Source organism: Medicago sativa, chromosome 2 (assembly GCF_051527215.1).
Source record: "Medicago sativa cultivar Bolivia chromosome 2, Bolivia_mono, whole genome shotgun sequence".
NCBI classification, from domain to species: domain Eukaryota; kingdom Viridiplantae; phylum Streptophyta; class Magnoliopsida; order Fabales; family Fabaceae; genus Medicago; species Medicago sativa.
This window is the reverse complement of record NC_140750.1, coordinates 73,145,446-73,160,096: the sequence shown is the minus strand read 5'-3', so window position 1 is coordinate 73,160,096 and position 14,651 is coordinate 73,145,446. Positions and strand designations below refer to the sequence as shown.

The following is a 14,651-nucleotide window of genomic DNA, read 5'->3' as shown; positions in this document are numbered from 1 at the left end:
TTAGAAGTGTTTACTTGATTTTACTGAGAATGAACTTTTAATATTTGAGAGTTGAGATTATGAATATTCATTGCATTGGTTTTTTAAGGAAAGCATCTTGCTGAGTGTTGAAGAAATTCAAACAGAAAAACCAAAAAAATGCTTGAATTATAGACTAGGCCTCTTGGGCCATAAATTATTAAATAAATGGGCTACTACTATTGGAAGCCCTGCCTTTTGCTTTTAGAAAATTACTCTTCTCACTTATGAAATTACACATTCATTGTATAAGCGGTAATTAATAGCCACTCGGCATTTTTCAGCGGCGGTTAATTGCCGCTGACACTTTTTAAACCGGTTCAATCACTTTTTAAGTCGGTTACACTGATCTTAAAAGTGTCAGCGGCAGTTAACTGTCAGTGAAAAAATGGCAATTGTCACAGATGTAATGAATGATCAATTTCATAAGTGAGAAGAGTAATCTTCTTGCTTTATTGGGAATGGGTTTTCCACATCATCGATATTGCTCCGAATATATCCATCTAGAAAAATAAAAGAAAAACATGAAATTAGTATCGTTAATTTGAAAGTGTATTTTTAAACAAAATATGTCGTCTATAATTATTCTTTCAAAAACATGTGATATTTTTAAAATGTGGGTAGAAGAGACTTGCTCCCTTATTGTCGTATAACATGCATGGTACAATCACATATAAATGTGATCCAAGAATAACTCATTTGAGACTTTGGAGTGTGTTATTTAATGCATCATTCATGTTTGGATTCATCTAGTTTCGATTTTGAGAGCTATGTACATACAAAGCTACATTCTAGGTTTAAATGAGACCCATGCACGTAGACGATAGGATTAAACCCCTTAAATTATTCTGTCCTTAAATCGAATATGGAGTTTAAAAAGAATGTCATCCAAAAATCCTAACAAGACTTCAGAGCTTGAGTTGTATAAGTAGAGCCTAAATTATAAGTTACATTCTCCCACCTCCGCCACACCACTACTACCACCTGCCTCCACCCACACACACTCATGCGCCCCTCCTTTTTAAAAAAAATGTCCCTTGATTTCCAGACTCTAGGCCGTGTTTTTCTGCCAATTAAAAAAGACGAAAAATCAACTACGGTTAATTTAGAATTTGAACGACGAAAATTCAGTTTACACGTCTAAATTTTAGAATATGAACGAGCTCTTTACATGGTTTGAACATCTCTTGTGACAACTGCAATTTTATAATTTTTTTAATATTCAAGTTTAAAATCCGGATGTATAAAAAGTCCATTATTGCTCTTTTTGGCTAGGGTTAAAACCAAAAATGGGTTGTTTCCCTTGTTAATCCATATGCATGCATGGTTTATTTGAACTTAAATTTTTTCACTATTGCCCTTTTTGGAGATTAATTAATATGGTTTAATATGTTTTTTATGTCTATAAATATATTAAATTTCATTTTAAATCTCTTTAAAATATTTTATCAAACAATGGTTCTTCAAATATTTTAAGACAAAATTTTTGGTTCTTGCGTTTAAGTCAATCCATGTGTATCTTTTGAAATTTTGAATTATTTTTTTCGTTCATGTTTAGTACATTATACAAAATTTTCTTGCAAAAGTTTGTAATTTTTTAAGATGGGACAAATTAAATAAGAATTTTTATGTTCTCGATGCTTAAAAATCATATTTAACTAATCTTCTGTTAGAAGGCATGTTTTGAATATTATAAAAAAATATCCCATAAAAATTTAAATTTTTATGGGATATTTTTTTATAATATTCAAAACATGCCTTCAAAAACTCATTCAAAAATCTGAATGTTACACATGAGTTGACATAAAATAAAGATAAAAATTGCCTGTAGAAAATACTTGAAGAACCGTTGTTCGAAGATTTTTTTTAGAGGAATTAAAAACGATTTTTAATGTATTTATTGGAACAGGATAGGACCATTGTTTGTTTCAATTGCAATTGGTGATCCTATCTTCCCTCGATCACAAATTATGTCTCTCATTTTCTAAATGTTTCAAAATGTCTAACCTTTGTTATATCTTCAAATCTAGGGTCGAGATTTAGTGATGTGGCAAGTGAGTGGAGGTGTGGTACAGGAGCAGCTGGTGTAGCCTAATTCTGGTGGATTTAAGTTCATCCATGTCAATACATACAAATTTGTGTTATTTGAACATTCTTTACGTGACAATTTTTGAGACAACCAAAATTTTACAAAGAAAATGAGGTATTGCCACAAAAACCAAAACCATGGAGAGAAAGTAAAAACTTAATGTGAGTATGAGAGAAAAAATTGTCACAAAAGTTGTAAAAAAATGGGTGTTTAAATATCATTTCTCATACATAAATTAGAGCATTTATAATTTAACGATAATCATTGTTAAAGTGTCTCACGTCGGATATGATATGGTCATGCAATGTGTTTATAAGTGGGTGCAATCATCACCTCACAAGCCAGTTTTGTGGGGTTGTGTTAGGCTCAACCACGATTTCTAAGATAGTATCAGAACTTGTCGATTTGAAGGGCCACCTATCTATCCACACACCATGCCCAAAAAGAGTATTGTGCGTGAGGCGGTGTATTGAAAGAAAAAAAAAACTCAAGTCTCACATAACATAGATATGACTCTTGATAAGAATTTATAAATGTGAGACACTCCTCACCTTATGAACCATTGGGTCACCTGCTATCAGGTTTCCGTTATCAGATCACCCTCCATTTATGTCAACGAACCAAGCCCAATAATGCTAGTCGTAAAGAGGTCTGTTAAAGAGACCCACATCAGACAAATAAGAGATGACCAGACAATATTTATATAAGTGGAGACAATCCTCACCTTAAATGCCGATTTTATAAAGTTATGTTAGACCCAACCACAATTTCTAACAACCGCAAATATATAATTTGTTCTTTTTATGCTAACAAGAGGTCCAAAAAGTCCATCAAACCACTAAACTACCAAATAAAAACCAACACAATGCCAAAAGATTTGTTTCGGAGATGATATTTGATTTTCTATGGAAGGACAGATGATGATGATATACATCGCTTTCAAGTGGTTGCATAATTCATTATTTTCTTTTGGTAGAATTGCAGAATTCATTATGAAAACAAAGCTTATAGTGGAGTATTTTTTTTTTTACTTTTTTTTGAGTTAAGGATCGATGATGATGATATACATCGCTTTCAAGTGGTTGCATAATTCATTATTTTCTTTTGGTAGAATTGCAGAATTCATTATGAAAACAAAGCTTATAGTGGAGTATTTTTTTTTTTTACTTTTTTTTGAGTTAAGGATCTTAATTGCACATGCATATTGTTTGAGGGTTGAGGCTACGTTTGCCACGCAGCATTTTAACCGTATCTTATCCAAATCTGTTATCTACAACAATTACCATTTTGAATGAGTCGACGACAACGAAATAGTCCTCATTCTTCACGTGGTGCCATGATACACATATGTTAACCAAGTTTTCACTCAACGACAAATGCTATCAACTCTCTTCCTAAAATTAACGTCATTCTCACATTTAAAATGAAAGGGACCGGTTTTTGCTGTTATTTTATTTAAAATCAGTCAGAAATATTGTGGTCATTTATCAACTGAGGTAGAGTCTAGAAATGAGATTAAATTCTATAATATGGTTCGAATTTTGACTAAAAGAGTTATTTATATTAAATGTTGGACAGTGTCCCAAACATTTTTATCTCCATTGATAGAAATCTAAAGGAAATCAAAAAATAATTAAAATTATGGTGGATCTTTTCATACATTCAATAATACTATGCTTAGTGAAATTACTATTTAATGTTAAACAAATATGTAAATATTGTAATTTAATATAAGAGATTAGTCTAAGTTTTATTTTTGTTTTTTCAAATTTAAGTAGGATTTCAGTTCGTGAAAAATGTTTTGTTCAAGAGGAATGGGAAAAGTATCTTTAATTGAATATTCAATCTTGGGAGTGTGGCCTACTGATTTTGTTATATTTATTAAAGAACATTATGGTGGAGTGTGTATCAAATTAATATTAGTACTACACCAAAAAAAAATTAGTATTAGTACGCTCAAGTCGTTTTCTATGCTCTGAAAATGCATAAAAAATATCTCGAATCTGGTTGGCACAAAAAAAAATTATTGTCCTTTCTCTCATTAGAATAGGTAAAATGAAATTAAAGTGAATATGTAGAATAGGTAAAATGAAATTAAAGTGAATATGTCAATTGTTCAATAGGAAAATTATAAAGAAAATTCATACATTGTGACTTACAGCTGATCATTTCTTTTCCTTTTGTCTTCAAGAATTGCCATTTTAATAAATTAGTGAAATTCATTTTAGTTTTGAGGAGTAATTGTGTCTATCTCTTTTGTAAATATATAGTATATGAAAGGTAGATAAATGATGTAAATCTGAACTCATATAGGGTCTTTGGACAAATGGAGTAGGAATAAATTATGTTAATGGAACGGTTGTAGGGTCCATGGGTACGGTTGAAGTGATTGATGGATAGTGATAGTTTTCATGAATTGAACATGTCTTCTTGACACATATATTTTGTTGTTTTTAAAGTTGTAGTGTGTGTACGCACACATACATGGTTCATATCAGGGTTCGAGTTTGTTGTGGGTATAAGGTTTAAGCAAGGAAAGCATAAACATCCAAAAGGTGTAGTGTTTGGTGTAATAGGGTGAGTGTTTGAATAGAAAATGATATGGGTGCTCATATTGATAACAAATGTAAGGTTTAATCCAAGAAAAGCATAAGCAGCCAAAGGTTTAGAGTTTCGTTAATTGGATGAGTGTTTGAATATGACATGATATAGGTGCTCATATAGGGTTAGCTTAAAGTTTATGGGATCAAACTTTTGTTTCTAAATCGTAACAACATCATACGATCTAAAATGGCCGATGAAACACCTCTTACATAAGAACAAAAATATCTCAGAGTTCAACACCACGACTCAACTACAGATCAAACTAACTCTACCAACTATCCTGATTGGTACAAATAAATTCGCTCTCTTCTTGTTGCTCATGATCTTGTTGTCTGTGTCACAGGAGACAATCTTTGTCCTTTGGCCACAATTCGATCACGGGGTAAAAAAAAATTCTCTAATCCTACATATTACCTATGGAATAGACAAGACAAGCTTCTCTATATAGACTTTCTTATCTTATGTGATCTTGAAGCTCATGCTATTAGGGATTCAACAAAAACCTTTTGTTAGGAACTATATTTACTTCAACAAGCCTTTAGTATCATCTCTTATTATAGGACTACGTCTCTTATGGAGCGACTTAGCTCCATCAGCAAAGTCACCGTCATTTGTCTCATCTTATCTTCAATCCATCAAGTTCATTTGTGATCAATCAGATCTCATTGGACAACCTCTTGATGATCTTGATTTAGTCATTTATGATCTAGATGGTGTAAGACTATCATTTTGAGAATTCAAGCCCTAGATTTGTACCTGTTATTCTCCCTTATTCTTCCATGGTGTGTATGATAAGTTAATTGACTTTGAGTTTATTACAACGCAAAGAATGTACCACTGCTTTGCTTTCCATCACTTTTAATCATGTCCAACAACAATTTTTTTTATTAGTTTATCAAATAAATGTCTTGATTGTCTTTCCAATGAGATTTACAAAATCCAATTCTATAAGTCCTCAATCAATAGTAGTTATCCTCTAGAAATTGTGTACTCTGATATCTAGGAACCTGCTCCTATTTGCTCAATAGATTATTTTCATTATTGCGTTATTTTATTGGATCATTTTTAATCACTGCTTTGCTTTCCATCACTTTTAATCATGTCCATTCCTAGATAACGCAATAGAATAACGCAATAATGATCTTTGAGCCCTCAATAGATTTATGCTTTTCCAAGCATAAAGACATAGCCATTTGTACTTTTCATGTTATCAACATCAGCACTCTAGTATGAGCCAATATACCCTATTATAAAACCAATCAGTTGTCGACCTTACCATATATTTGGAGACTAAAAATGGCAATGTGAGATATTTTAAATGACGTGTACATACAACGCGATGATAGATTATCAACACCCATAACCGAGTTTGATTTGTCTTCGAACTATTTGATCGACATATGGTTTTCTCTTGATTTGTCTTGGAACTATTTTGTCTTAGACATTTTTGGTAGTCAACTGAGTTTGGTCAATCCCTTTCCATTGGTTCTTTCTCGAGCTTCATTCTCTTCGACATTGATCATATGCTTGACAACTTCTTCAATTTTAATATTGTATTTATACATGTGAAGAAACTATCCGTTGAAGAGAAACAATGGAGCTTTTAGATGAGACAAGTGTTAGATCAAAGAAACTTTATTATAATCATATGATCACTTAGTTTCGGATTAGACAAGACTTCTTTATCCAAAGCTTATTTATCGTCTTCCAGAACTAAGTGATCATATGATTATAATAAAGTTTCCTAATTCACATTTCTTAAGTGCTTTGTATGATTCTCCAAACTTTTCTTAACACTTGCTCATGTTCTCAAAGACAGACCCAGGAACAAAGTTTCAGTGTGGCTAAACAAATAGCGACCAACATTTCGGTCACTAATTTCTTCACTAATCAAGTTTATACATTGGCGACCGACATTTCGATCACTATATTTGTTACTAATCAAGTTAGTGACCATTTTTTATGTTTTAGCTACTGAAATTTCAGTCACTAACGAAAAATTTCTAAATTTTAAAAAATTCCAATGTGGCTATTTATAGCCACACCAAGACTTATGCAGGTCCACCATTCTCAAGAACATAATTAAATCACATTTCCACTTATATATATATATATATATATATATATATATATATATATATATATATATATATATATATATATATATATATATATATATATATATATGGGTTATGATAGAAGACACCTTTTGTGAAGGTGTCTTTTATCAAGTTACTCTATGAGCATTTGTTAAAAGACACCAACTACTTTTTATGAAGGTGTCTTTTATCAAAGTTATAACTAAAAAAGTGAAAATCACACCTTGAGGTGTGACTTGATAAAAGACACCACACTACTTTTTATGAAGGTGGCTTGTAACATAACCCTATATATATGGGTTATATATATATATATATATATATATATATATATATATATATATATATATATATATTAAGACTTATTCTATTAATAGACTTCATCTAACAATTTATTAATTTAATATGATATTGGCACCAAGCTGAATTCAACAAAATTATTCTAGTAAAAACAATTTCACTGACCCCTAAATATCTAAAAAATGATATTAAAAAATCTTAGTTCTTTTTACAAATAAAAAAATATTATTATAATAGTGGGACAAAAAAAGGGTTGATTAATGAAAGTAATTACATAAGTCGTCTTGTTTCTTTTTCAAATAAACAAAGTGTCATTTGTAAATTATTTATTTTCTAGAGAATTTTAGTCTTCTCAAAATTGTGGTTGATGAATTTCATTAAAGAAAAATTATTCTTTGCACCAAAAAAATAAGACAAACTATACAGAAAAATTTGAGTTTGATTTTTGAGTAGAATAATTTTTTGTTATATTTTACTCACTTTTCGATCGAACTTCAAATAATCAAAATTCTTTTTCTACTAAAAACCGAAAGGTTAACACTAAAAAAAATTGGGTTATAATTTCATTGTCCTTTTTTTTAGAAATATTTTCATAACCATTTACATATGGATGGACATGGAAGTAATTCAATATAAATACGACCCAACTGTCCATTGCTTTTCCATGAAACTTCCCTAGCTACTTGCATTTCTTCTTCTTTTTCTTTGTTAAATAAGTGCCCACCAAAACAAAAACAATGAATCTCATCTCATCAGTGCAAAGGGAAATGAGATTACGATGTGCAAGACGTATTCATATCATTCATCAAATTCGTTAACCAAAACCATTATGGTCAATAGCAAGTGATTAATATTAGAAAAACGATTTTTATACATCAAAAGTGTGATGTCAAATACAATGTTATTCTCCCTAAAAAAAATTATACTTCTTCCGTTTCACAATACTTATCGTTTTTAAAAAATTTACACATGCCAATAAATCAAATAAATTTTGTTATTTTTGATAAAATTATGCGTGTGTTTTTCTATAATACTCTTAACCATTTATTATTTTATTATATCATTTATTTGTCTACAATAAACATGTAAGTGTATTATTGACAAACCAATACACATTGAAACTTGAAAGTGACAAATCATGTGAAACAAAATTATTCTTCAAAAGCGACAAGTATTTTGAAACGGATAGAGTATAAGATATAGGTAAACAAATACGGAGTCACATTTTTTTTTTGGACAAGAAATACCGAGTCACATGAAGTGTATGTATTTTTGACATTTAAATAACAAACTTTCAATATTATACACAATCAAAGCTCAAAGTTCTATGGTCTCTCACTTATGTCCCTCTCATGACCACTCCCTCCCTCAACCATCTCTCCAATTCCCTCTTGGAACATATAAAGGCTATCAAAAGGAGTTAAGTCATCATCAATCACCCTTTTCCATGGAAGGGTTCAACTTTGGTCCTAAAATGCTCTCTAAGGGCTAATAAGTATCAACAACTACTACTACTACATATCCTCAATGTTCTTTGCACACCCCCTCAATATAATACAAAAGGAGCAATTAATGGTCCAAGAAAGTGCTAGGAAAAAAACAAAAGATTCTAGAAATGGAGGATATTTTTTAGAGTAGTGGATTAATCCCTTTTTTAATTTTAGCCATGACGAATGCCCATGAAGTAATTAAAGTCATGATGCTGAACCCTTAGTTGCTTCAACCATGAATCTGCCACACTCAACAGTGACACAAGTCTTTCTTGGTCCCGACCACGATTTCCTCCAATCCACACATTCCCTCCTTGCATCTTGTATGTTGCCAATCCAAATGCTGGCAAAGAGATGCTTTCCCCTTCGTTTTTCTTCTCTTTCCCACCCTCAATATCATCATCAAGGTCCATCCCTATACATAAACAAACACCTTTCTTTAATTAGTATGGGAAAATTTAAATAATCATAGGAGTAATTAATTAAAGTGTGAATAGGTAATTAATGTGACACACTTGGATACATAACTAGGCCCGAGTTAGGATCCTCTCACATCATATGACTAAAAATATCTAATAAGAGACAAAAAACCTCAAACAAATTGTTACTTTTTTTGTTTGAATTTTCCGTCTTCAATTGAAATTTTTTTAGACATGGCTCAACTCGTTTGGTGCAACTTAATTTTAATCATTATATTTTAATCTAATGATCAATATCGGGCTAGAAAGACACCATGGTACAAAGAATCTGAGTTCAATATACTCCCTCCGGTCACATTTATAAGCAAAAAACAACTTTTTAGGTACATTGAATAACTAATGTATCTAACATATAAATATGACCGGATACGTTACTTATTCAATGAATCTAAAAAGGTGTTTTTTGCTTATAAATGTGACCGGAGGGAGTACTAATAAAGGATAAAACTAGCATCCAATGTCATAGACATGTCTATGTTTTAATAAAAATATCATGAAAGTTGGGATTTGAAAGGCAATTATGTAAAAGCAGTTATGAGTAGTTTCAATCATTTTTAATGAAAAAGAACATCTACTGCACCTAGCCACCTATGATACTATAGCTAAGTTATGTCCCTCAAATTAACATCAAAAAATCATTAATGGGAAATAAATACCTTGAAATGAAGATGAAAGTGTGTGGTAAGTGAGGAAGCATGTGGAAAGATCTTTGATTGTTCTTCCCATGGGGATGTGATATATTGGGTACCTGAAAAACAAAAAGTATATTCCTCAATTAAATAAATTTGTTACAAAGTTACATTATGTTGAAAAAGTAATCATAAGTAGTTAAGAGTAGGATAGGATGAGACAAAATTGATTACCATGCAACAGCCATCCAACTTGCTGGTGAAAGATCCACACTTCTTAATGACATCAACCCTGGGTATCTTCTTTGAGCTAATTCAGATATCTGAAATTGAAAAAACCATTTATGTCACAAATTCAACAATAGAATATATATATATATGCTTTTGCACATGACCATTTATTTAAATGATCGATGTATTTTAAGTTCTTTTTGTAACAAGCACCATACATAATCCATCCAAGTTAGACAAAAGTTGTGAAAGAAGAACATATGCTATAAGCGCATGACAAATACATTGATAGGAAATAAAGATAAAGGAATATTCTTAATTTCCATCTTGATAAGTTTAGAGGAAAATAGTTCCTACCTATTCAAAGGTCAAAAGTTAGAATTTATCTTTCTTAGGGGTGTCTAAATGTCAATATTCACCAAATTATTGTTTGGGTACCCTAATCAATTTAAGAAGTCCAAATGACAAAACAGATATAAATCAACTTTTAATCAAGGCAACAAACAATAGAAAGTAAGAAAAAATTAATTATTTAAAGAGCAATGCTATTTATCAAGAAAAAAAAACATCAAGAATTCTTCAAGAATAAAGAGTAGCCAATCACAATGCACTATTTGCCACAATTCAAGGAGGTGTGGCTAAAAAATAGGAAGTGGACAAATAAATCATGCAATTAAAACTTGCCACATGTGTCTTGAAAAATTCTTGATGCTATTTTTCTAGATAAATACTCCCTCCGTTTTAAAATATAAGCAAATTTTACTTTTTAGATTCATTCAATTAATGATGTATGTGGTCCATATTATGCACCACATACATCATTAATTGAATGAATCTAAAAAGTAAAATTTGCTTATATTTTGAAACGGAGGGAGTAGCATTTTCCTTATTTAAAAGTCAGCTCGGTTGATGAGCCGAGGAACATCGAAATTCGAAAGAGTCATCACCAAAATATTTACCTATAAAAAATCATAGAGTAAGAAAACTAAGGCAATTAATTTACACACCTTATCCATTAGAGGAACTCTTCCATATGGATTTGATCTTTCAAAATATTGACAATAGAGATGACCCAATCTATCATTCAAATGCCAGAGACAATCTTGTTCATATCCTCCTTCTTCTGATGAAGTTCCATCCCATCTCCATAATTTATCACATTCACTCTCATCACTAAAAGAATCACTATATGAATCCCTTGTCTCACAGTCACCACCTGATTCTGTTTCTTCCCTGAAATACCCATTTCAAATTCATTAATTAATTTCTCTTAACAACACCAATCACAACTATTAATAATTCAATTAATTAATCCTATATGATTTAAGCTACCAAATCACAAATCTGAGATATTTACAACATTTACACAATCACTTAGAGCATCTCTAGATTAATTGTGAATTTGTCAGAATCAGGACATATCAATATAATTTTGGCAAAACTTATACTTCAGAGTTTCAACAAAATCACCAAGTCACCGTAATTTCATCAAATTTACTATGATTTCAAGTAAAACAAAAATATAGCCCACCTCCTAAAACCCATAATTTAAAAATAATTATTATACAACCAGTGGAAAAGTTTGACCCTAAGAAACAGTAACAAAATCATAATTCATAAACATGATCTTTACATAGTGGGGTTTCAATATCAAAATGTCCTATGGTTAATTAGACATGTTGGGAACACCTATGAAAGCAACAATGGTAGAATTTAATGAAGAAAAAAAAAAACTAAAACATAGTCAAAACTATAATGATCCAATACAATTTTCAACCATATAAATTGAATTTATTACCTGAAACTATTGCTAGTGAAAATCTGAATTGCAGAAAGATAAGGCACATAGTACTGTACAAGTGTTTCTCCACTAGTTAACGTGATTGGAACACCAGCTCCATAAGCACTCCATTCATCATAACATTTCCAAAGATCACCTAAGGTGAAATATTCAACTTTTTCTCTCTCCCATGGTTGCCATAAACCGTTCAGGTTTGTAGTCTCAGACTGCAACAAAAACAAAAAAAAACAAGACAACAACATTAAAAAAACATAAAATCTAAGACAACAACAATAACATATTCATAAGATCATGTAAAAACAAAGATGAAAATAAGAAGAACAAAAACCTTAGGTAGAAATTGAGATTGAACAACCGGTGTGGTACATCGAACGAAACAATCAAGATTAGAATGCATTGATCCTTTATTATAAATCATGATTTTAGAGAGAGAAATGAAAGATAGAGAGAGAGAGAGAAGGGAGGGAAAAGGAGAAGAGGGTGTTTTTCAGCTTCTCTCCCAACCCTAAAAACAGAGAAAACCCAGAGAGAAAGAAAAAACAGAGAAAAGGGTATATATAGATAGATATTAATCAAGGATTGCAAGTTTTGTGTTTCAAACAAGGAAAGAAAGAGAATTGAAATGCAAATGGATTCAAGTAAAAAAACTTTCTATTTTTTAACGTTTAGACACCTATTTTTTCGCAAAATCTAAGTGTCATAAAACCTATTTTTATCTCTGTGTTTGTTTTTTTGTTTCTCTGTCAATGTTTTTTCTTAGTCTTGGTCTACAATGTTGTGGATTCAAGCACGCTATGTCTAAGGCTTGAAGAAAACTCAAAAGAAATCTACTTTGTTCAATGTTTAAGAAACAAACATAGATAGATAGAGTATCCACGTTTGAAACTTGAAGAGCGTTAAAAGTGGACGGTGTTTAACGGAAAAGTAGGGTGGCTTTTCCTGAGAAAGAGGACACGAAAACTAGAGTTAGAACTTAGAAGAGAAGAGAAGAAAAATAAACAAAGGAAGAGAAGAGAAGGTGTGTATGTAGCTAGGTGAAACCGAGAATTGTGATTGTAACTGATGAGAAACAGAGGAGATGGGGGGTTATGGATTGGATACACGGCAATAATTATGGCAACACCATTACATTATTTATACACACATTTATGTCTTTCATCTGTCCCTCCTAATACTCAATCATATTTTTTTTTGTGTGAATTAATATGGAGTATATCTGAATGCAAATGCAGAGACTAATCATTCGAGTCTGATACGATGATGAATGACAAAATTTTCTTTTGTAAAGATTTAACATTTTAGTATTACCATAACTAAATTCAAACCTAAAATATCTTATTAAGTTGGAAGATATCATTTATCATATTATTCACATGTCATTCGATTCCTATTATTCAATCATTATTATTGTAAAAAAATTTCTTTGATAGAAATTATTAAAAAGAAATTTACGTGGACTAATTATTAAAAAGAAAAACTTTTTAATAATTTACTAACATATTTTTTATATTCCTCATCAAGGTCTCATGATGTCAATTTACGTGGACTAATTTACTTTTATAATAAAAAATAATGCTTTTATAGTCGTGATTGATGCATAAGATTGATGCTCGTCTTTCAACAAATTTTCTCTCCACACGAGTGAATCGTTGATCACTTATTTAGCATGTTCGAATCTCTTATCACTTGAATTAGCTATATTCTAATAAATTATATAACATTGTTTCTTGGTTTTTCATAAATTCTCACAATAAAAAAATTTATTCAAATTATTGTCAACACTAAATATGAGCATATATGACCTTTTCCACTAAACAAAACTCATATTAAAATAAATAATATTAATATATATATATATATAATATTTTATTCGCTATTATTATTATTATAATAATAATAATTTTATCATGGGACGAGGTTTGTTGGTATACCACAGCCCCGTAGCTATCATCTTTGGAATTTTGTTGGCCTCGTTCATAGATTTAAATTTACCAGCCTCTATATCTTTATTAGAGGAACAAAGAGAGATTTATTTTTTATATAGAAAAAAAATGCAAGTACACCAGATTCTCTTTTAATGCAAAAAAAGGAAAAGGGTAACTGTGAAAAAGAAAACAAGAAATATTGAATATTTTTTGTTAATTTTGTACATAATGCATACTTTCCACATATGTTTGAAATGGTTTTGTGTAATCACAACTCTAAAACTAAAAATTAAGTTCTCTCTACCTTTCTATTTTATTTTGGATAGATATTTTTAGATAGATAAATGTGTTTTGCGAGAAGATAGATAAATGTTAATGTTAGTATTTTTTTTTCTTTCACCAAGATGTAAATTTTGATCTTTGAAAAAAAAATCTTTCACCAAGATGTAAATTTTGATCTTTGAAAAAAAAAAATGAATTTTGATCATTTAACTCATCAAACTCATTCAACGCTTAACTCAACCCAACCTCCCTAATGTTTATGAGTAAGTGAAATTTATTGGTTCCAGGTTGTAAGTTTTAACGTAAAAGTTCCACTCTTTCTTCACCCGTTAACTTCAATGAAAGTGTTATGTGACAACAAAGTTATTAATTTACATACAACGAAAGGCTTTATAATTTCTCATGAAAATATAATTAGGTGTCGGTTATAAAACCGTAAAGTACTGTTATTATGATTGGTGATCACAGCTTACAAATAAAATATTACTACATCACAATCTTATCTTATAGTATATAAATAAACGACTTTATGTTCTAATTTAGAAATTATTTGATGAAGTCGGTGGTCATTATAGTCAATTTATATCTCCCATAAAACTTTAATGGAATTGAGATTTAAATGTCATATATGATGTTTATTCAATCTTTAATAGACGGTGGAATTGGCCCTCAAATAGTTAGTCCATAAGTCAGATATTGAATAT

General features: G+C 30.5%; 1 protein-coding gene across 1 annotated transcript; it reads right to left on the bottom strand.

Annotated features, from left to right (window-relative positions):
- Positions 1–8,361: 8,361 nt before the first annotated feature.
- LOC146950519 (uncharacterized) lies at positions 8,362–12,849 on the bottom strand. Its single transcript, XM_085746459.1, has 6 exons — positions 12,069–12,849; positions 11,738–11,946; positions 10,947–11,172; positions 9,943–10,031; positions 9,736–9,827; positions 8,362–9,015 (listed from the first exon to the last, which is right to left on the bottom strand). The coding sequence occupies exons 1-6, from the start codon at positions 12,156–12,158 to the stop codon at positions 8,771–8,773; spliced, it is 951 nt and encodes a 316-aa protein (XP_085602585.1). The 5' UTR covers positions 12,159–12,849; the 3' UTR covers positions 8,362–8,770.
- Positions 12,850–14,651: the final 1,802 nt, after the last annotated feature.

Coding starts and splice junctions, on each gene's coding strand:
- LOC146950519 (XM_085746459.1), bottom strand. CDS start 12,158: ATGATTTATAATAAAGGATCAATGCATTCTAATCTTGATTGTTTCGTT. Junction 11,173..11,737: donor TTCACTAGCAATAGTTTCAG/GTAATAAATTCA, acceptor TGGGTATTTCAG/GGAAGAAACAGAATCAGGTG. Junction 10,032..10,946: donor GAGTTCCTCTAATGGATAAG/GTGTGTAAATTA, acceptor TTTCAATTTCAG/ATATCTGAATTAGCTCAAAG.